The sequence below is a fragment of the Bufo bufo genome, chromosome 2 (assembly GCF_905171765.1).
Source record: "Bufo bufo chromosome 2, aBufBuf1.1, whole genome shotgun sequence".
NCBI classification, from domain to species: Eukaryota; Metazoa; Chordata; class Amphibia; order Anura; family Bufonidae; genus Bufo; species Bufo bufo.
Genome location: NC_053390.1, coordinates 791,674,074 through 791,695,979, shown reverse-complemented (window position 1 = coordinate 791,695,979; position 21,906 = coordinate 791,674,074). Strand labels below are relative to the sequence as shown.

Genomic DNA, 21,906 nt, shown 5'->3' with positions numbered 1-21,906 from the left:
GGTCACCAATATAGGAAAAGTGGAGAACCCCTTTAAAACACACCCAATAGATCCAGTCATCAGCACTTCATCTCCATGACTGAAGCATGAGTCACCAGTATTGAATGCTGGAGGTTTCTTGTACTATTCATTCTAATGGAAAAAGCCAAGGAGATGACTAGCGAAATGTCTCCAAGAATAAAAGACAAGTCCAGCGGCTCTGCCTTACTACTACTGAGAAGTATTTTTATATTGCTATTAATTATTTCATATTTATTTTATTATTATTCTATTGCATTGATTTTCAGGGGCCCTCGGCACTATCCTTACACACCATGCGCAGCGCTGATAGCACGCTGCTACGGAGGCTGAGGAGGGTCAGTCCGGGAGGCCGCCCGTTACTCACCATCTCTCTGCCCTGGGTCTTGCACTCGACATTCATCTCCTTGTGCTTCTTCATCACGGCTTCTAGTTTCTTCTTCACGTCGATGGCACGTTTCAGGCTGTCGCCACTTACTCCGGCCTTCGTGAAAATCTTCAGAATAGAATTCAGAAAGTTAGAAGAAGAAGCAGCGTCTGGATAAGTGGACAGATAAAGCCGCCGCATGGGGCGAGGGGTCCAACAAAATACTTTAGGTACACTTCGCACGGATAGCCGAGCGTTCAGGAATTCTTGGCTGTTCATTGGAAATGGCCAGTTGGTGAATTTTAACTCATTAATAACCAATGTCATGGTTACGCTGAGCTGTATAGAACACAAGCGGTACGGTAGTTCCGAAAAAACAGCCATGTTTTTGGCTACAATACCGGACCTGATGTCTCTTCAATTTATAAAAAAAAAAAAAAACATTCTTAAGCACATTTATTGAATATTATGCTGTTCCCCTGTTATTCCACCTGTAAATGTACGATATAAACTGAAAACTGGATGTTACTTTCCCCCCTGGCCATACACATTCTGATACGTGCTGCCAATGTCAGTGTATAGGGATAAAGCTGAATGGCAACGCCCAGTAGACATTTTAGTCATATACTACCAGGAGGAATAACAGAGGAACATCACACTGCAGAGTTCTAACAAAATATTATTTCCTAGGGAATACATTTGCTAAATTTGAGGTCAGGAAAGAGGGCAGCTCCTCTGTAAGGAACACAGAGTAAGGCCTCATGCACACGACCGTTGAGTGTTTTGCCGTCAGCAAATTGCGGATCCGCAAAACACGGATGGCGTCCGTGTGCGGAACGGCGCAAACAGCCTTTAATATAACTGCCTATTCTTGTCCGCAAAACAGGGACAAGAATAGGACAGGTTATTTATTTTTTTGCGGACCACGGAACGGAGCAAACGAATGCAGACAGCACACGGAGTGCTGTCAGCATCATTAGCGGCCCCATTGAAGTGAATGGGTCCGCATCCAAGCCGCCAAAACTGCAGCTTGGATGCGGACCAAAACAACGGCAGTGTGCATGAGGCCCAGAGGCGGCTCTTCCATTAGGCCACTTAGGCCGCCGCCTAAGGCCTCGTGCTGGTAGGGGCCTCGCGCTGGTAGGGGCCTCGCTCTGGCTCCCACCTGCACCAGACAACGCTGCAAACACAATTTTATTGGCTTCTGGGTGGCCTGGGCCCTGCGCAGTGCTAAGTGGACTAAATAAGACTGAGCCGCCGCGATCCGGCCGCTCTGAGCCCCTCTGCACTCTCTTTAAGAGAGCAGTGGCTGCTGGGGATGAGGGCTCGGAGCGTGCCGCCGCACAGGCACGTCTTCTGACTGAACGCAACGCCAGACCCGCCCTCAGAGCGCTGCGCAGCCACAGGGGAGAAGGAGCCAGGGCCCTGCCTCACCTCAGTGTCCCTGTCTGACTGCTGCCGGCGCCCGAAGACCAAGGTGTGTGTCCTGCTTGCTGCTGTGCCCATCCCCCCCCCCCCTGGCTAGCTATACTGGGAACCTCTTACCTTAGGGTCTGATGATAATAACTTACTGGTGTTACTGGTGCCAGTATTGTGCCATTTTTTTACTTAAGCCCCTGCCCTGTACTATGTGCTGCAAGCATGCAGCTGCTTAATTCTGACTGTGACATCACTGTGTATACCCTGTACTGTGATGTCACTCACTGTGCATGTTAACCCTGTACTGTGATGTCAAATTGCATATTAACCCTGGCTGTACTGTATGTGACATCACTGTGCCTATTAACCCTGTACTGTGACTAACAGTACAGGGTTAACATGCACAGTGAGTGACATCACAGTACAGGGTTAATATGCACAGTGACAACACAGTACAGGGCTTATATTTGCAGCGCATATTAACACTTAGCATTAACCCTGGCTATTCTGAGATGTCACAGTGCATATTAACCCTGTACTGTGATGTCACATTGCATATTAACCCTGGCTGTACTTTATGTGACATCACTGTGATGTCACCCACTGTGCATGCATGTTAACCCTGTACTGTTAGTCACAGTACAGGGTTAGTAGGCACAGTGATGTCACATACAGTACAGCCAGGGTTAATATGCAATGTGACATCACAGTACAGGGTTAATATGCACTGTGACATCTCAGAATAGCCAGGGTTAATGCTAAGTGTTAATATGCGCTGCAAATATAAGCCCTGAACTGTGTTGTCACTGTGCATATTAACCCTTTACTGTGATGTCACTGCATATTAAAGGTGTACTCTGGTATAGGAAAATAAATCCCCTATCCAAAGGAGATTGGAGATAAGTGTCTGATCGAGGGGGAGGGGGGGGGGGGGGGGGGGGGGGTGGCGATCGCTCGATGGGATCCCCCACGATCTCCTATATGGTACTCCGGATCTCCTTGTGCCCGGAGCGGTGGTCAACACTCCCCCTCCATGTATCTATGGGAGAGCCGCAGAAACAACACTTGTGTATCGCCAAACCTTCCATAGAGATACATGGAGGGGGAGTGTTGACCACACCACCGCTCCGTGCAGTGGTTGACACATCTCATTTCTTGAGGACTGAGCCGGGGCGCCGTACGGGAGATCACGAGCATCCCAAAGATCTTTGTGGGGGCCTCATGTTCGAGTTTCGCCTAAGGCCTCACAAAGTCTAGAGCCGCCTCTGATGAGGCCTAAAGGATACGACACAACACCAACTGGTACCTGAATCCAGGACTGAACGGCAGGCCAGTACTTGTTCTTTGCCATCTTCCAGGCATCCGTTAGGCTGTTCAGAACGTCTGTATTATCTTCATTTTCGTTTACTTTCATATCTATGAGAAAAGGTCAAGTAAATGCTTGTTTTCTCTCTCGTCCCCCCCACTTCGGCTCCCTCTCCCAGCATGGTGCGCACAGACAGAGAATAAGAAAAACTGCAGCTGCATCCCCCCTCCCTCCCCAGGTCACAGACACATTATCAGCTGTACTAACATTGCCCCTCGTCCCACAAAGCTGCACCCAAGAGTCACCTGTTGATATTTCGATGTCCAGTGCGTATGAGTGAGACCCCAGACCGTGTTCTCTGATAAAAGACTCTTCCACAGGTTCAAAGCCGTTGTCAGACTCGTCGGAGGAGCTTTCCTCGGCTTCAGGTCCATGGCTGGTGCTGGGTACAGTTAGTCTGGGCAGGTCCTTGCTGCAGCACGGTTGCTCGTCGTCAGGCGCATTGTTTTTCGTCACGTCGCCATCTTTTTCATCATTCACCAGGCTGAACTGTTCAGGATCTGGCAGCAGCAAGCTGAAGCAGTTCTCCATCTCTGTGAGGCAGGACTGGATGTCCTCGAGCATTTCTAAAGAAAGGAAACAGAAGCCCATGTATTACTGTACGTTACTGCGGAGGGGCAGAAAGCGCGGCGCGTGTCGCAATGCAAGCGGTACAGTTTTTGCCCAGACTTTCCTTATTTCCTGGAAACAGTATAGTACAGCTGCTTCCATAACCCCAGCCACCACTTACAACAAGTATTCCCATCGGCTAAGGTGAAAATACACCTTTAAGGGGTTAAAGGAACTGTCCCTTAAAAGGGTTAAAGGAATTCTCACCCTTTTTTTTTTTTTTTGTAAAGGGCTCAGGATGTGTTAAACGAGTATTCCCATCTAAGCCATTGCCGCTAAGATATTCCATCAATGCCACATACAGTAGGGGAGGGTTCCGCGTATATCTCCAAAACGGGCCAACTGAAGTGAAGGATGAGCAGCTGTGCCCGTGTGGCCACCCTCCACTGACTACTACAGCAGTTAGGAAATTAGCAGAGCGCTGGCTTGGCTATTTCTGGCACTTAATGGGGGGGGGCGGCCACATTTGAGCAACTTGCTCTGTTCACCGCAATGGGTTTTCCGAAAATAGCTGGCTATTTTTGGAAGTCCCACAGTAGTGAATGGAGAGCAAGTCGCGCATGCGCAGTGCAGTGATAAGAATGGGTCCCAGAGGTGGCACCAACACCTATATGACATTGTGGGCATATCCTAGCCATGTTGCATCAATGTCCAAGATGGGAATAATCTTTATATTAAAAATAAATAAATAGAATCGATGCTCACCTCATCGATTCCTATGCTTTCCAGGAACCCACTGATCTCTGCTTCCTGGTCCCATTTAGACACACATGAAATGACAGAAGATGCTGCTGAGCCGATCACCGGCTGCAGAAATGACCCGCCTTACGCTCCGTTCTCCTGATTCAAAGAAAAGGGGCGGGGGAGGGGGACGACGACAAAAAACATCAGTTATGATCAGTTTGTGTCAGTTGCATCCGAGACAAGTTATTTTTTAACAGAGAAAAAGTTCTATATGAAGGACTTTTTTTCCCGTCACAAATAACTGATCTCTGAGGGAAGTGACGCAAAGTGATCAGAACTGATGCTCAGAATAACGGATCCTTTTTTTTTCTTTTTCTGTCCTTCTGACCCGACCTTAACAGAAATCTCTTGGCATTTCCTGGGTGTGGAGACAGGACCAGGAAGCAGAGACCCTGCAAGCATCAGGAGCGGCGGAGGAAAGGATCAGTGAGGTGAGCAGCGCTTCTTTATTTTATTTTTCTTTCAAGAGGTTGTGTCACTTCAGTAAGTGACATTTATCATGTAGAGAGAGTTAACACAAGGCACTTACTAATGTATTGCGATTGTCCATATTGCTTCCTTTCCATCGCATTATACACTGCTCGTTTCCATGGTTATGACCGCCCTGCAATCCATCAGTGGTGGACATGCTTGCAGACTATAGGAAAAAGTGCCAGCCTCTCTAGTGGCCAGGACTGTGGGAGCGCACATAGGCTGGTGCTTTTTTTCTATAGTGTGCAAGCACGACCACCTCTGCTGGATTGCAGGGTGGTCGTAACCATGGAAACGAGCAGTGTATCATGTGATAAAAAAAGGAAGCAATATGGACAATCACATTACATTAGTAAGTGCCTTGTATTAACTCTCTCCACATGATAAATGACATCTGCTGAAGTGACACAACCCCTTTAACTCACTCTGAGCCCTTTAGTAAAAAAATAATAATAATAATTCTTCCTTACTGGACAACCCCTTTAAAGAACAAATACAATCTATAGGGGGGAAGACTCTGCCACGCGCTCACCTTCCATTTCAGTCTGTGCTCTCTTGGCTTTCTCTTATAGACATTTTCTAAGCGTTTCTGCTTTTCCTCTTCTCTTTTTCTCTCGGCTACCGTCCTGGACCTCACGTCCTGGAAGTCCACCTGAAATGTCCACAATGTAAACCAGATGCTCAGACACGGAGGACGCTCTGTACAAAAAAATTCTCCAATAATGCAAAGAAATGAAACAATAAACGTCTACTATTAAAAAATCCCCCGCCGTATTGTGTCTACAGCGCCCAGGCAGAGCAATGTGCCCTCGGACTATGGGGTCCGATCCTGCAGTGCTATCGCACTTGCTTCCATCTGATGCCAGTGGTCATCATCCATGGTGGTCATGCTTGCACACTATGGGAAAAAGTGCAGGCCTATTTGGTGGCCAGGCCTGTGGGGGGCACACATAGGATGGTGCTTTTTCTTAAGGTGTACAAGCACGACCACTATTGATGGATTTCAGGGTGGTCATAACCATGGAAGTGAGCAGTGTATACTATGATGGAAAAATATGAACCCAGCCACCAAAGGAGGCAATATGGACAATCACAATACATTAGGAAGTGCCTTGTATTGACTTCCTCTACATGATAAATGCCATTTACTGAAGTGAGACGACCCCTTTAAGGCGTCAAACCATCCAGGCGCGGCTACCTTTTTGTTCTTTTTCAGAAAGTGGTATCCCAAGGACAGCTTCTTGTAGGCTTCCCCAAACTTCTCATGCCATTCTTGTACAGTCTTAATGGCCAAAATCTTCAGTTTCTGTGCCACTTCCTTGGGAGGAGGCAGTGGCTGGTCAAGATCCGTCTCCACAGTCAGCTCCAAAAACTCCTGAAAGTTGGAGATCAGCAGCGTCCTGAACAAGTGCGACCGACTGAACAGCTCGCCGACGATCTGGAAGGCGGACAGGCGGATCTCGGCATGCTCCTGGTTCAGCTGGGTCATCAGTAGGTGGTAGACGTGTCTGATATGTGCATCTGAAGACCTGAGAAGCGAATGGAAGTGTTAGCTGTGCGGCCTTCACACAGGGGTACATGAAGAAGGCTGAATTATTCTACTTAACATGATGAGTAACTTCAGAGCTGCGCTCCCAATTCTGATAGCTGCTTATGGCAACCATTACAGCTAAACCCTTCATGTATGACGTCCCTACTGCAATGCGATGTAGCAATACTGGCGCAGGAGCCGTGCCCATGCCCTCAGCAAGGGGTACTAGCTGCGGTTTATAACGTCATCCTACTCCAATGTTACCTCCAATTCTATCCGCTTAACGGCACACATGCTGCTGGAATTAAAGGGGGTATTCCCAGCTGGGACACTGACGGCTTATCGCTAGGGTATGCCATCAATGTCACATAGGTGCGGGTCCCACTCCTATCTCCAGAACAGGGCTCCCAAACTGAACAGAGGGCAGCTGCGAATATGTGGTCACCCTCCGGCTATGACCAGCATGACAGCGGTGAATAGGAGGTGGCCGCGCTTGCACAGTGTGCCCTCCAGTGTACACGCCCATGGTGATGGAGGGCACGTCATGCAGGCGCGGTGTGTTTCCCTTCACTACAGTGGTCCCGTTCTCTAGATAGGAGCGCGTCCCAGAGGTGGGTCCTACACCGACCTATGTGACATTGAATGCATATCCTAGCGATAGGCCATCAATGTCCCAGATTGCCCCTGGATTGGTTGGGGTTTGCACCCTTACTGGAACCGCACTGCTCTGCCCACCATATGTAGTGGACGCAGCTGGTTACAATGACTTCCATGGGGGCAGCGCAGGATGAGCAGCTCCGTCCACCGCGCACATAGGACAGAGCTGTCATTCTAGCTACTGCAGAAGAGCCGGGGGTGCGAGGCGTCACTGCCCCCTCCACGTGACACCGCCGTACAGCCGAGAGGTTATGATGCCCCGTCATGCAGCCCCAGGTTATTTCCGGCAGAACACCTACCTGCAAATCTTCTTGAGCTGCTTGAGCTTTTCGGGGTTAAGTTGAGGCTCCCCGGATGTCGTCAGCGACTCCACCAGCTCCTCCAGCGTCGGCTCCATCCTCACATGTCTGAGGAGAGATACAAGATACGTCTCAGTCCTCGCTGTCTATACTGAAAGTTATACAATGGCCCCCCGTTCCCCAGAGCGGGACCCCCCGTTTTCCAGTATAGAACCCCGACCACACCCTGCAGAATTTAGCGTCTTTGCCATTTTAGGGTAACATTCACTTGGCAATGAGTGTAAGAGCCGGAGCTGAGAGCGGGCGTTCCCCTGCTCCGTTACACCCATGTGCCGTCATATAGGGCGGGTTTATAAAACCGGAAAAACCGGGCGCCCATATCCTGTCGGAGATTAGATACACCATCATTAAAGGGGCTCTACGGGCTTTTAATACTGATGACCTATCCTCGGGATCCAGGGGCTTTTCTAGATAAGGACCGGAGCGCGCGCAGAATGCGAGTCCTCGGCGCATGCACCAGATCACTGCATACGTCCGTAGAGCATTGCGGATCCGCAATACACCCGGCCGGCACCCCCCCATAGAAATGCCTATTCTATTTTCTTGCAGAGCCGCGGACCGCAAGATCGGGGACGCGCCCCCCGGAAATACGGATGCGGAGAGCACATAGTGTGCTCTCCGCATCTCTTCCGGCCCCATAGAGAATTAATGGGTCCGCACCCGTTCCGGATAATTGCGGAACAGATGCGGACCCATTCTACGTACGTCTGAAGGGTTAAATGCACATGTATCAGAAAGGCTGCGGATTCTGCACGTGCAGAGAAAATACCCACAGGCGATTTTTTTTTTACAGGACAAGTTGTACTTTCTCATGGCGACATTTGATAGTGGGAAGCGGAAAATATGGGGCGGAACTGAAAAAAAGAACGCAATTCCGTCATAGTTTTATGGGTTTTCGCTTTTTACAGCGTCCACTATGGGGTTAAACTGACCTGTGCTCTCCGGGTCAGTCCGATGACAGCGATACCACGTTTATATCGTTTTTATGGTGTTTTAATACTTTTAAAATAATAAAATCTAAAGTCTTTTTTTTTTTTTTTTTATCGCCATATTTTGACCCGGTAACTTTTTTTTTACGTCTCCAGAGCCGCAACTCTGCGCTTTTTGTAAACGCCATTTTGGAGCGTTTATGACATCCCTTATTGTCCAATTTTTTTGAGCGCTGAAGCCGCCAACTTTTTTCTTCCGTTACGTCGTTCACCGCACGGGAGAAATTCTTTTATAGTTCAGACCTTTTGTTATGCGGCGATAATAACGACCCTTACTTTTATTATTGTCCATTTTAAAAACGTGGAAAGGGGGTGATTTGTATTTTTATATATTTTAAATTAATTTTTTTTTTTTTTTAGGACCATCCCCCCCCCCCCCCCCCGGGGAACTTTAACATGTGATCGTCTGATCGCTTCTTCTCCCATAGACTGCAATGATTTACCGCCGCAGTCTATGGGAGATTCACTACGTTCCTGCCACAGGCAGAGCCTAACAGGAACTTCACTATGGCAGGCCTAGGAGCCTTCAAAAGGCCTGAGGCTGCCACAGCAACCCAATGGCTAGTCGCGGGGAAAGCGCTCTGGTTAAAGGGGTTATCCAGGTAAAGATAATGGAAACCTATCCTCAGAATAGGTCACCGTTATCACATCGGGAGGGGGGACCGATGTATGGTGACGTCACATGGCCTTGGAACAGGCCGCGCCTCTTCTAACAGCTGATTGGTGGGGGTCCCGAGTGTCGGAGTCCCTGCTGATCTGATAATGATGACCTATCCTGAGGATTGGTCATTAATCCTAATTACCGGATAACAACCCCTTAGATGTTATGGTCACAAATACACAATTGACTATGGCAAATGAGGGGTTAACAGGATAAACTCATGGTGGAAGGGGTTTAAAGCGACGGGGCTGGGGAGAGGAGGACAAGCATACCCTTTGTGGAGCTATTCTCATCAGGAGAGGTGTGAATATGAAGTTCTATTCTGGACCTGGCAGAATAAAACTTCATATTCACACTGCTCCTGATGAGAAAGGATCTACTACATGTATGCTTGTCCTGCTCTCCCCACCTCGGTGCTATCAGCAGTTCAGCGTGGTCAAAACTGATGACAGATTCCAACGGATGTATCCATACATTTCCAGAAAGTATGAAAGAGTAACGGCACCATGAAGAGGAGGGATGTACGGCGTCTGTCCATATCTACAACCTGCGACAGTACGGCGGCCGCAGTCACCTGACACCATCATAGCTTATTGTGTGTTATTATACTATTATCAGGATATGACCCTATACAATATAGAGGCCTCCACACTGCAGCTTCCAGCACAGCACAGCCGCCCTGCATATAGAGCGCCATACACATTAGCAGACACAAGCCGCATTGCCCACGTACCTGCCCGCGGCTCACTGGACGGAATCCTGCCCGGACTTCACCCACAGCAAACAGCGTACTGCCTGGCCACGCCCATTCCGCTGTAAACACCGACGTCATCACGCTGGTAGCGGCAGCCGCGGCGGCGTCCATTTCAGGTGGGTGTGGTTACGTGTCGTCATGGCGATACATACACATTATGGCCCTGTAATGAGCGCAGGTGGCCAATCGAATGAAATCCATCACAACTTTATTTATAAAACTGCCGCAGACAAAACTGGAAACGTTTCCCATGGTGACCAATGAGAAGGGCTGCTGTCCTTATGTGCAGTAGTAAACGATCCCCTTCAGGACAAATCCTTTTGGTTTTTTACTCCCTGCCTTCCCAGAGCCATAACTTTTTTATTTTTTCCGTTCACATAGCTATATGAGGGCTTGTGTACATCCGAAGTCGATTCGCATAAAACTTCGTTCTAATACTTTACGGAGAGAGCGCGCCGTACGGTATTAGAATGTATTGGCTCCGGTGAGCCGAAGTTATTACTTCAGAATCAATTTTTACTGTTAAAAAACCCATTATCCGAACTCTGGTTCGATTCCAAGTGGCCCTGGGAACCGACCCCAAGTTCGGGAAACACTTTTTTTACAGTAGAAATTGATTTATGAAGTTCTCGCGAGACTTCGCAAAGTAATACCTCCGGCTCATCGGAGCCAATACATTCTAATACTGTACGGAGCCCCTGCTCCGTACAGTATTAGAACGAAGTATTAGGCCTCTTGCACACGACCGTATGTATTTTGCGGTCCGCAAAAAAAACGGATCCACAAAAAATACGCATTCCGTATTTTGCGGAAAGGAGCAGCTGGCCCCTGATAGAACAGTCCCTATCCTTGTCCATAATGCGGACAATAATAGGACATGTTCTATTTTTTTGCAGACGGAAATACGGACATACAGAAACAGAATGCACACGGAGTAACTTCCGTTTTTTTTGCGGACCCATTCGAAATGAATGGTTCCGTATATGGTCCGCAAAAAAAAAACGAAATGAATATACGTTCATGTGCATGAGCCCTTATGCAAATCGACTTCGGGTGAAACATAAAATGAAGTGGGGAAAAAATTTCAAATGGGGTGGAATTATAAAAAAAAACCACAATTCCGCCATAGTTTTATGGTTTTAGTTTTTACAGCATTTCCTGAGCGGTAAAACTGACCTGTTACTTTCATTCTCCGGGTCTGTATGATTACAGGGATACCACATATCTATAGTTTTTCTTGCATTTTAATAGTAAAAAAAAAATAAAAAATTTGGAAAATAACTATTTTTTTCTTGGCATCAGCATATTCTTACCCCCATAACTCTTTTATTTTTATGTCTACGGAGCTGTGTGGAGGGTCATTCTTTTGGAGGACAATCTGTAGTTGTTATTGGGGTGTTTATGACTTTTTGATCACTTTTTGGGGGGAGGTGAAGTGACCAAAAATGGTGAATCAGTGATTTAGATTTTTTTTTTTTCATTACGCTATTCACTGTATGGCATAATTATTTTTCTATTTTAATAGTACGACATTGTCACACGATGCCCATGATGTTTATTTTTTAATTGTTTATTTAATTTTGGCGAAAGGGGGGTAAATTTAATATATTTTTTTTATATAAAAAAAAATTATTATTTCTTTTGCAATTTGTAATAGTTTCCCCAGGGAACTTGAACAAACAATCATCAGATTGCTGTATTGGAGTCTATGAGAATTACACTATGTTCCTATAAAGCCCTGCCTGTCGCTCGCATACATTACCCCCGGGCACCTGGGGCGATGGCACTTTGCTTTGGCATTTAGGCAGGGACCGTGCGGTGACGTGTTGCACGATAGCTGTATAGCAGCTAGAGATACAGTCTTTTATTTCAAAGCTGATAATCTAAGCTGAAAACAAGACCGGGATTGTGGTGCTAGCTGCAATACAGCCTGAGATATACATTAATGCTGTTTTCACACCTAAACTCCGGAATATTTCCAGATTATCAGGTCCGGAGATTTACTGTAGTTGCCTTTCACACATATAGCTATCACTCTGGAGATGTTTTCATGTCGGATAAATTCTCACTACAGAGGAAATGTTCCAGGTCCCTAGGCAAGTGGTTGGAAACTTTAGGCCCCTTTCACGCGGGCGAATATTCCGCGCGGATGCGATGCGCGAGGTGAACGCATTGCACCCGCACTGAATCCCGACCCATTCATTTCTATGGGGCTGTTCACATGAGCGGTGATTTTCACGCATCACTTGTGCATTGCGTGAAAATCGCAGCATGCTCTATATTCTGCATTTTTCACGCAACGCAGGCCCCATAGAAGTGAATGGGGCTGCTTGAAAATCGCAAGCATCCGCAAGCAAGTGCGGATGCGGTGCGATTTTCACGCACGGTTGCTAGGAGACGATCGGGATGGAGACCCGATCATTATTATTTTCCCTTATAACATGGTTATAAGGGAAAATAATAGCATTCGAATACAGAATGTATAGTACAATAGGGCTGGAGGGGATAAAAAAAAAAAAAAAAATTAAACTCACCTTAATCCACTTGCTCGCGCAGCCGGCATCTCTTCTGTCTTCATCTGTGAGCAATAGGATCTTTGATGACGTCACTGCGTTCATCACATGGTCCATCACATGATCCATCACCATGGTAAAAAGATCATGTGATGGACCATGTGATGAGCGTAGTGACGTCATCAAAGGTCCTATTACTCACAGCACAGAAGGAGACAGAAGAGATGCCGGCTGCGCGAGCAAGTGGATTAAGGTGAGTTTAATTTAAATTTTATTTTTTTAACCCCTCCAGCGCTGTTTTACTATGCATTCTGTATTCAGAATGCTATTATTTCCCTTATAACCATGTTGCAAGGGGAAATAATACAATCTACAGAACACCGATCCCAAGCCCGAACTTCTGTGAAGAAGTTCGGGTTTGGGTACCAAACATGCGCGATTTTTCTCACGCGAGTGCAAAACGCTTTACAATGTTTTTGCACTCGCGCGGAAAATCGCGCATGTTCCCGCAACGCACCCCGCACCTTTTCCCGCAACGCCCGCGTGAAACCAGCCTTAGGCATGAGCCGCTGTGATTTTCTGGAACATTTACTGCTGTTTTCATACATGCGTTCACTCGGACATAACCCAGAGTTAGTACTAGGGCTCCTGGGGAGAAAAAGTCTGGGTAAAGTCTGGGACAGATATTGCGGATGTTTGCATTGACACATACAGCCCCTCCGGATAAACTCCAGAAATGTCTGGATTCCACTGTAAGTGGGAATGGGGCTTTAGAAACAGAATTCAGGGTAAAATCTGCAGGTAATACCTTCAAACCTGACTCCTGACCAAGTTTCTAGAGGTTATTTCTCTGGATACATGTGCAGAACAGGGTTACTGCAAAAGTTGCTATGATGTTATGTTGTTAAGTGAAATGTTCTGGTCTATTGTATTTGTATGTCTAATAGCATATTATGGACAGTTTAACCACCTTGGCTGCTCCTCTTTGGTTGCCAGGAGATGGACCTGGGTCTGCACCCTGGTTGGTCATTGGGGAGTCTGTTCTTAGCTGTGCTAAAGCAGGGTTCCTCAACTCCGGTCCTCAGGGCCCACCTACCGGTCATGTTTTCAGGATTTCCTTAGTATCGAGCAGGTGATATAATTAGGGTCCATCCATCAGGACTTACCACAGGTATTCATTCTGTGGGATATTCTCAAAAAATGACCAGTAGGTGGGCCCTGAGGACTGGAGTTGAGGAACACTGTGCTACAGTGAAAACCTAGCTCAGAGAACCTTTATCTCTGAGACTTCTACAGCCAAGGAGGCAACTTTATCATCAAAAGTGCTCCAGAGAGAAGATAATCAGAAGGTCAAGAGTAGGGATGAGCGAATCGACTTCGGATGAAACATCCAAAGTCGATTCACATAAAACTTTCTTTCAAGAATGTATTGGCTCCGATGAACCGAAGTTATTACCGCTTGGAACAGAACCCGAGTTCGGGAAATGTTTTTTCGGCTCATCGGCTTTTCAACTTTGTCTCATCGGAGCCAATACATTCTAATACTGTACGGAGCACTGGCTCCGTACAGTATTGAAATTAAGTTTTATGCAAATCGACTTTGGAGTCTACAAGACCATGCATTGGACTTAGACAGTAAGGTATTGTGCGTCGGGGCAACACGTTGATGTCGGCTTGTATGTGTTTTTCTCCCCTTCTCCTGGTTTCCCCCTCTTTCTGGTGCTGGTGGGGTTAACTACCTTGCTGGGTGGGGTCACTAGGTGCTTCTTATACCTGTGGCTTATGGTCAGGAGTCAGTGTACTCCAGCCTTGGTGTGTGCTGGAGTTATGCTCCTGGTCTGGATGTTCCAGCTTCCAGTGTGAGGGCACTTAGTGGGACATCGATGTCTCCAGTGATGTCTTCCTCATGTCTCCTCCATTTTCCCTACCTTACCTGTTGTTATGTTTGGTGTGGGTTTATGTCCAGGGTGTGGTATCTCGTCTTGTTGTTGTTACATGTCTGGTCAGTTGGTGTTTTATGTCCGGCATATATGCAAGTCGTACCCTGTTTGTTGTGCCTCCGGAAGGGGGCTCCATGGTTTCCCGGAGGGGTGAACCAAAAGTCAAGTCTGTGAGATGTTGCTAGAATGCTGGTTCCTGTGTGTAAGTACGTACTGCATCCCTTTGGTGTTTGGATTGCAGTACGTTTGTATGGGTTCCAGTTTACCTTGGTGTGGTCTTCTTTTGTGCCGTCCAGCAGCTGCGGCAGGTAAGTTACCACGCCTTCCTGGGTTCTTGGTTCAGTGGTTATCCCCACCACTGGATACTTACCTGCCATTCCACTTGGCTTCCTTTCCTTGCTGTTTGGCCTGCAGAGACTCCTGCTCTTCCGTGTCTTGAACGAACAGGTCGTCTCTCCCCTGCTCCTATGTGAGGGATTATCAAGGCGACTCAGGGTCCTAGGTATCCTGGGTAGGAGCCGTCCTACCATCCAGGTCCGCTCATACGGTGAGGAGTTAGGGCGAGGATTAGGGACGCTTTAGGAGGTGACCTGCTCCCTGATCCCGGCATCCTGTCCTAGCTGCTTCCCCGCATACCCATCATCAGCATGTTTATGGGAGAGAAACCATACTGCAGTGAGAGGGAACATTGCTAACGCACCTATCCACACTTAAGGGGTCATGCACACAACCGTATGTATTTTGCGGTCTGCAAAAAAATGGGTTCCGTAAAAAATACAGATGACGTCCTTGTGCAATCCGTATTTTGTGGAACAGAACAGTCCTATCCTTGTCTGTAATGCGGACAATAAGAGGACATGTTCTATTTTTTGTGGAACGGTAACTTCGTTTTTTTTTGAGGACCCATTGAAATGAATGGTTTCACATACAGTCCGCAAAAAAAAATGCTGCAGTAATAGTAATAGCGGTAGTAATCACTGGAGAGGAAGATCAGACGTGTTTCTGACAGATGGAAGTTTCCGTCAGTCACAGCTGACATTCTTTCTTGCTGACTGTCGCCAGAAACCATCAACTTCAATTACTGTAGTTTAAAAAAATTAAACCAGTATGACAAACCAGGGAAAACTGGGCTCCTGCCTAGGGCTGCACAGTTTAGGGCCAGCATTGAAGTAGGCGGACGGGATGATAACGATCAGTGACAATAATTTCAGCTTTTTCTTTAAGGAGTTGTGTCACGAAACATATTCTACATATTCCAGTGACTGGATCTGAATACTTTTGAAAGTGCATGTAACTAACAATTTAGTATAGCGCGTGTGAGCGATTTAATAAAATGTATCTGTATAGCGCCACCTGCTGTTTGGTCTTTCCTGTATTTCTTGTCCACCTCACTGAGGTGGTCACACACGTTCAGTTTAATTCTTCAACTGCTACCAGCCATATCTTCTGTTAGAAGCTGCGGCAGTTACAGCGAGAGAGCTGCAGCAGAAAAGACACGCCCCCTGAGCTGTGATAGGAAAAGAGCTGCAGCGGAAAGGACACACACCCTGAGCTGCAGCGGAAAGGACAACGCCCCTGAGCTGCCAGGCTGAAGATAATCTAGCAGAATAATTGCAATGAATGGGAGATCTCTGGATCCATGTGAGGTACAGGGCTGGTTCTAGCTTTGTTAGAAAGAGACTGTCATGTACTATATAATGTCTGATATTCATTTTTTACATCAATCATGACTTAACACCTTTAACCCCTTAAGGACTTAGGACGTACCGGTACGGCATGTTTCCCGAGTCCTTAAAGGGTTTCTATCACTTTGTATGACATAATTAGCTGTCAGACACTAGTGTCTGCTCTGCCCAACCATCCTACTATAATCACTTGTGGGGCAGCGGTTTTGCTAAAAAACGAACTTTAATAAATATGCTAATGAGCCTCTAGGTGCTATGTGGGCGTCATTAGCACCTAGAGGCTCCGTCTACCTTCATAAACAGTCGCCGCCCAGCGCGTCCCTCCAGCCCGCCCATGTCCTGCTGAATGCGATCCTCCGTGTGACGCAGCGGACGAATTCTCGCGCATGCGCCGTGCGCGGCTGTATTCGGCCCATTTGAGATGTCTGAGCTAGCGGACGAATTCTCGCGCATGCGCCGTGCGCGGCTGTATTCGGCGCATGCGCATTGAATGTCTGCTCCCAGCTCAGACGTCTCAAATGCGCCGAATACAGCCGCGCACGGCGCATGCGCGAGAATTCGTCCGCTAGCTCAGACATCTCAAATGGGCCGAATACAGCCGCGCACGGCGCATGCGCGAGAATTCGTCCGCTGCGTCACACGGAGGATCGCATTCAGCAGGACATGGGCGGGCTGGAGGGACGCGCTGGGCGGCGGCTGTGTATGAAGGTAGACAGAGCCTCTAGGTGCTAATGACGCCCACATAGCACCTAGAAGCTCATTAGCCTATTTATAAAAGTTCGTTTTTTAGCAAAACCGCTGCCCCACAAGCGATTATAGTAGGATGGTTGGCCAGAGCAGACACTAGCGGATCGCTAGTGTCTGACAGCTAATTATGTCATATGAAGTGATAGAAACCCTTTAAGGACCCATGATGTACCGGTATGTCATGTGTATTTCCGATCACCGGCGGGCGGTGATCGAACCCGGTGCCTGCTCAAATCATTGAGCAGGCACCTTGGCTAAATGCGCGGGGGGGTCCCGTCACCCCCCCATGTCGGCGATCGCCGCAAACCGCAGGTCAATTCAGACCTGCGTTTGCGGCTTTACCTGCGGTTTGCGGCAGCGTGTGGCGGTGCCATCGGGTCCCCATTCGGCTGTAGGGGGACCCGATGGCATGGAAGGCAGCGCGATGCCTAAGGAAGGCATCGCGCTGCCTTCCGGTGACGAGCCTGTGAGATCCAGCCCCCTGGATCTCACAGGCCGGAAGCTGTATGAGTAATACACACTGTAATTACTCATACAGCCAATGCATTCTAATACAGAAGTATTGAATGCATTGTAAAGGATTAGACCCCCAAAAGTCCCAAAGTGGGACAAAAAATAAAGTGAAAAGAAAAGTTGAAAAAAATAAAGTTTTCCCCCCAAATAATTTTAAGTTTCAAGTAAAAATAAACAAAAACGTCATTTTCCTCCCCAAATAAAGTTAAAAAAGTATACATATTAGGTATCGCCACGTCTGTATCGACCGACTCTATAAACATATCACATGACCTAACCCCTCAGATGAACACCGTAAAAAATAAAAAATAAAAACTGTGCTAAATAAAACAATTTTTTGTCACCTTACATCACAAAAAGTGTAATAGCAAGCGATCAAAAAGTCATATGCACCCCAAAATAGTGCCAATCAAACCGTCATCTCATCCCACAAGAAATGAGACCCTACCTAAGATAATCGCCCAAAAACTGAAAAAATTATGGCTCTCAGACCATGGAGACACTAAAACATTTTTTTTTTTTGTTTCAAAAATGATATTATTGTGTAAAACTTACATAAATAAAAAAAGTATACATATTAGGTATCACCGCATCCGTATCGACCGTCTCTATAAACTTATCACATGACCTAACCCCTCAGATGAACACCGTAAAAAAAAAAAAAAAAAACTGTGCTAAATTTATTTGTCACCTTACATCACAAAAAGTACAACAGCAAGCGATCAAAAAGGCGTTTGCCCACCAAAATAGTACCAATCTAACCATCACCTCATCCCGCAAAAAATGAGCCCCTACCTGAGGCAATCGCCCAAAAAATAAAAAAACTATGGCTCAGAATATGGAGACACTAAAACATCATTTTTTTTGTTTTAAAAAAGCTGTTATTGTGTAAAACTTACATAAATAAAAAAAATGTATACATATTTGGTATCACCGCGTCCGTATCGACCGGCTCTATAAAAATATCACATGACCTAACCCCTCAGATGAACACCGTAAAAAATAAAAAATAAAAACTGTGCTAAATAAACCACTTTTTGTCACCTTACATCACAAAAAGTGTAATAGCAAGCAATCAAAAAGTCACACGCACCCCAAAATAGTGCCAATAAAACCGTCATCTCATCCTGCAAAAATCATACCCTACCCAAGGTAATCGCCCAAAAACTGAAAAAAATTATGGCTCTCAGACTATGGAAACACTAAAACATGATTTTTTTTGCTTCAAAATTGAAATCATTGTGTAAAACTTGCATAAAATATAAAAAATGTATACATATTAGGTATCGCCGCGTCCGTATCGACCGGCTCTATAAAAATATCACATGACCTAACCCCTCAGATGAACACCGTAAAAAAAAATTGAAATAAAAACTATGCTAAATAAAACCATTTTTGTCACCTTACAAAGTGTAACAGCAAAGCGATCAAAAATTCACACGCACCCCAAAATAGTGCCAATAAAACAGTCATCTCATCCCGCAAAAATCATATCCTACCCAAGGTAATTGCCCTAAAACTTAAAAAATTATGGCTCTCAGACTTTGGAAACACTAAAACATGATTTTTTTTGCTTCAAAAAAGAAATTATTGTGTAAAACTTACATAAATAAAAAAAAAGTATACATATTAGGTATCGCCGCATCCGTGACAACCTGCTCTATAAAAATATCACATGATCTAACCTGTCAGATGAATGTTGTAAATAACAAAAAATAAAAAACCGTGCCAAAACAGCTATTTCTTGTTATCTTGCCTCACAAAAAGTGTAATATAGAGAAACCAAAAATCATATGTACCCTAAACTAGTACCAACAATACTAAGAAAAAATAGGAAGTTGAGTCAGCACAACCTGCCTGTAGGTGCAGATCACTATGGCGAAATACATATACAAACGGAAAATGCAAATGTGATCGCACACTACATCCAGCACTCTGCCCTCCATGCTGGATGAGACATTGGTTTATATTTTGGCCAAAGCATAGTAAGCCACTCACCGCGTCAAGGTCGTCTCATGAGTGGTCCCTAACTCTTGTTCCCACCTGTTCATGGGCCATGACAGCCACATAAAATCCAGGGAATGCAGGTCAGCATGCAAGCCAAGTACACTTTGCTTGTAACCCCGTCCGGTGCCATTACAGCTTTCATCGGATCCAGGGATGCAAGTACCAACATGCATGCTGAACCCACCACATACTTCTCCTGGAGCCAGATGGCTAATGGTAGGTTCTATATAAGCAGACTCAGTTTTATACTGACTTTAAAACCAGCCTCCAGGACAGATTAACTGGTCAGGTGTGCAATGACTCCAAGGAGATCGCCACGCCTCCAATATATGCTACAAAGAAAAAAATAGGAAGTTGAGTCAGCACAACCTGCCTGTAGGTGCAGATCACTATGGCGAAATACATATACAAACGGAAAATGCAAATGTGATCGCACACTACATCCAGCACTCTGCCCTCCATGCTGGATGAGACATTGGTTTATATTTTGGCCAAAGCATAGTAAGCCACTCACCGCGTCAAGGTCGTCTCATGAGTGGTCCCTAACTCTTGTTCCTACCTGTTCATGGGCCATGACAGCCACATAAATCCAGGGAATGCAGGTCAGCATGCAAGCCAAGTACACTTTGCTTGTAACCCGTCCGGTGCCATTACAGGTGGGAACAAGAATTAGGGACCACTCATGAGACGACCTTGACGCGGTGAGTGGCTTACTATGCTTTGGCCAAAATATAAACCAATGTCTCATCCAGCATGGAGGGCAGAGTGCTGGATGTAGTGTGCGATCACATTTGCATTTTCCGTTTGTATATGTATTTCGCCATAGTGATCTGCACCTACAGGCAGGTTGTGCTGACTCAACTTCTATTTTTTTCTTTGTAGATATATTGGAGGCGTGGCGATCTCCTTTGAGTCATTGCACACCTGACCAGTTAATCTGTCTGGAGGCTGGTTTTAAAGTCAGTATAAAACTGAGTCTGCTTATATAGAACCTACCATTAGCCATCTGGCTCCAGGAGAAGTATGTGGTGGGTTCAGCATGCATGTTTGGTACTTGCATCCCTGGATCGATGAAAGCTGTAATGGCACGGACGGGGTTACAAGCAAAGTGTACTTGGCTTGCATGCTGACCTGCATTCCCTGGATTTTATGTGGCTGTCATGGCCATGAACAGGTGGGAACAGAGTTAGGGGACCACTCATGAGACGACCTTGACGCGGTGAGTGGCTTACTATGCTTTGGCCAAAATATAAACCAATGTCTCATCCAGCATGGAGGGCAGAGTGCTGGATGTAGTGTGCGATCACATTTGCATTTTCCGTTAGTACCAACATTACTGCCACCCTATCCCGTAGTTCTAAAATGGGGCCACTTTTTTGGAGTTTCTACTCTAGGGGTGCATCTAGGGGGGCTTCAAATGGGACTTGGTGTCGTGTGCCCGTACGTAGTTTACGGCCACATATGGGGTGTTTCTGTAAACTACAGAATCAGGGCCCATAAACATTGAGTTGGTTTGGCTGTTAACCCTTGCTTTGTTACTGGGAAAAATGGATTCAAATGGAAAATTTGCCCAAAAATTTAAATTCTGAAATTTCATCTCCATTTGCCAATAACTCTTGTGGAACACCTAAAGGGTTAACAACGTTTGTAACAATCAGTTTTGAATACATTGAGGGGTGTAGTTTCTTAGATGGGGTCACTTTTATGGAGTTTCTACACTAGGGTGCAATCAGGGGGGCGTGAAATGGGATATGGTGTCAAAAAAAACAGTCCTGCAAAATCTGCCTTCCAAAAACCGTATGGCATTCCTTTCCTTCTGCGCCCTGCCGTGTGCCCCGTACAGCGGTTTACGACCATATATGGGGTGTTTCTGTAAACTACAGAATCAGGGTTATAAATATTGAGTTTTGTTTGGCTGTTAACCCTTGCTTTGTAACTGGAAAAAAATATATAAAAAAATTGAAAATCTGCCAAAAAAGTGAAATTTTGAAATTGTACCTAAAAGGGTAAACAAAGTTTGTAAAATCAGTTTTGAATACCTTGAGGGGTGTAGTTTATAGAATGGGGTCATTTTTGGGTGGTTTCTATTATGTAAGCCTCGCAAAGTGACTTCAGACCTGAACTGGTCCCTAAAAATTGGGTTTTTGAAATTTCTGAAAAATTTCAAGATTTGCCTCTAAACTTCTAAGCCTTGTAACATCCCCCAAAAAATAAAATACCAATTCCAAAATGATCCAACACATGAAGTAGACATATGGCGAATGTAAAGTAATAACTATTTTTGGAGGTATTACTATGTATTATAGAAGTAGAGAAAAGAAACTTTCAATTTTTTTACAAATTTTTGGTAAATTTGGTATTTTTTTTATAAATAAAAAATTAATTTTTTGGACTTCATTTTACCAGTGTCATGAAGTACAATATGTGACGAAAAAAACAATCTCAGAATGGCCTGGATAAGTCAAAGCGTTTTAAAGTGACACTGGTCAGATTTGCAAAAATGGCCAAGTCCTTAAGGTGAAAAAGGGCAGAGTCCTTAAGGGGTTAAAGGATTGT

The 21,906-nt window shown here is 45.8% G+C and overlaps 1 protein-coding gene across 1 annotated transcript; it reads right to left on the bottom strand.

Moving 5' to 3' along the window:
• Positions 1 to 283: 283 nt before the first annotated feature.
• LOC120991064 (UV-stimulated scaffold protein A-like) lies at positions 284 to 10,004 on the bottom strand. The gene is given in 8 exon segments (XM_040419958.1): positions 284 to 514; positions 3,111 to 3,220; positions 3,416 to 3,736; positions 5,527 to 5,562; positions 5,565 to 5,646; positions 6,193 to 6,523; positions 7,482 to 7,589; positions 9,925 to 10,004. Coding segments are annotated over 7 exon segments (1,209 nt in total). The 5' UTR covers positions 7,580 to 7,589; positions 9,925 to 10,004.
• Positions 10,005 to 21,906: the final 11,902 nt, after the last annotated feature.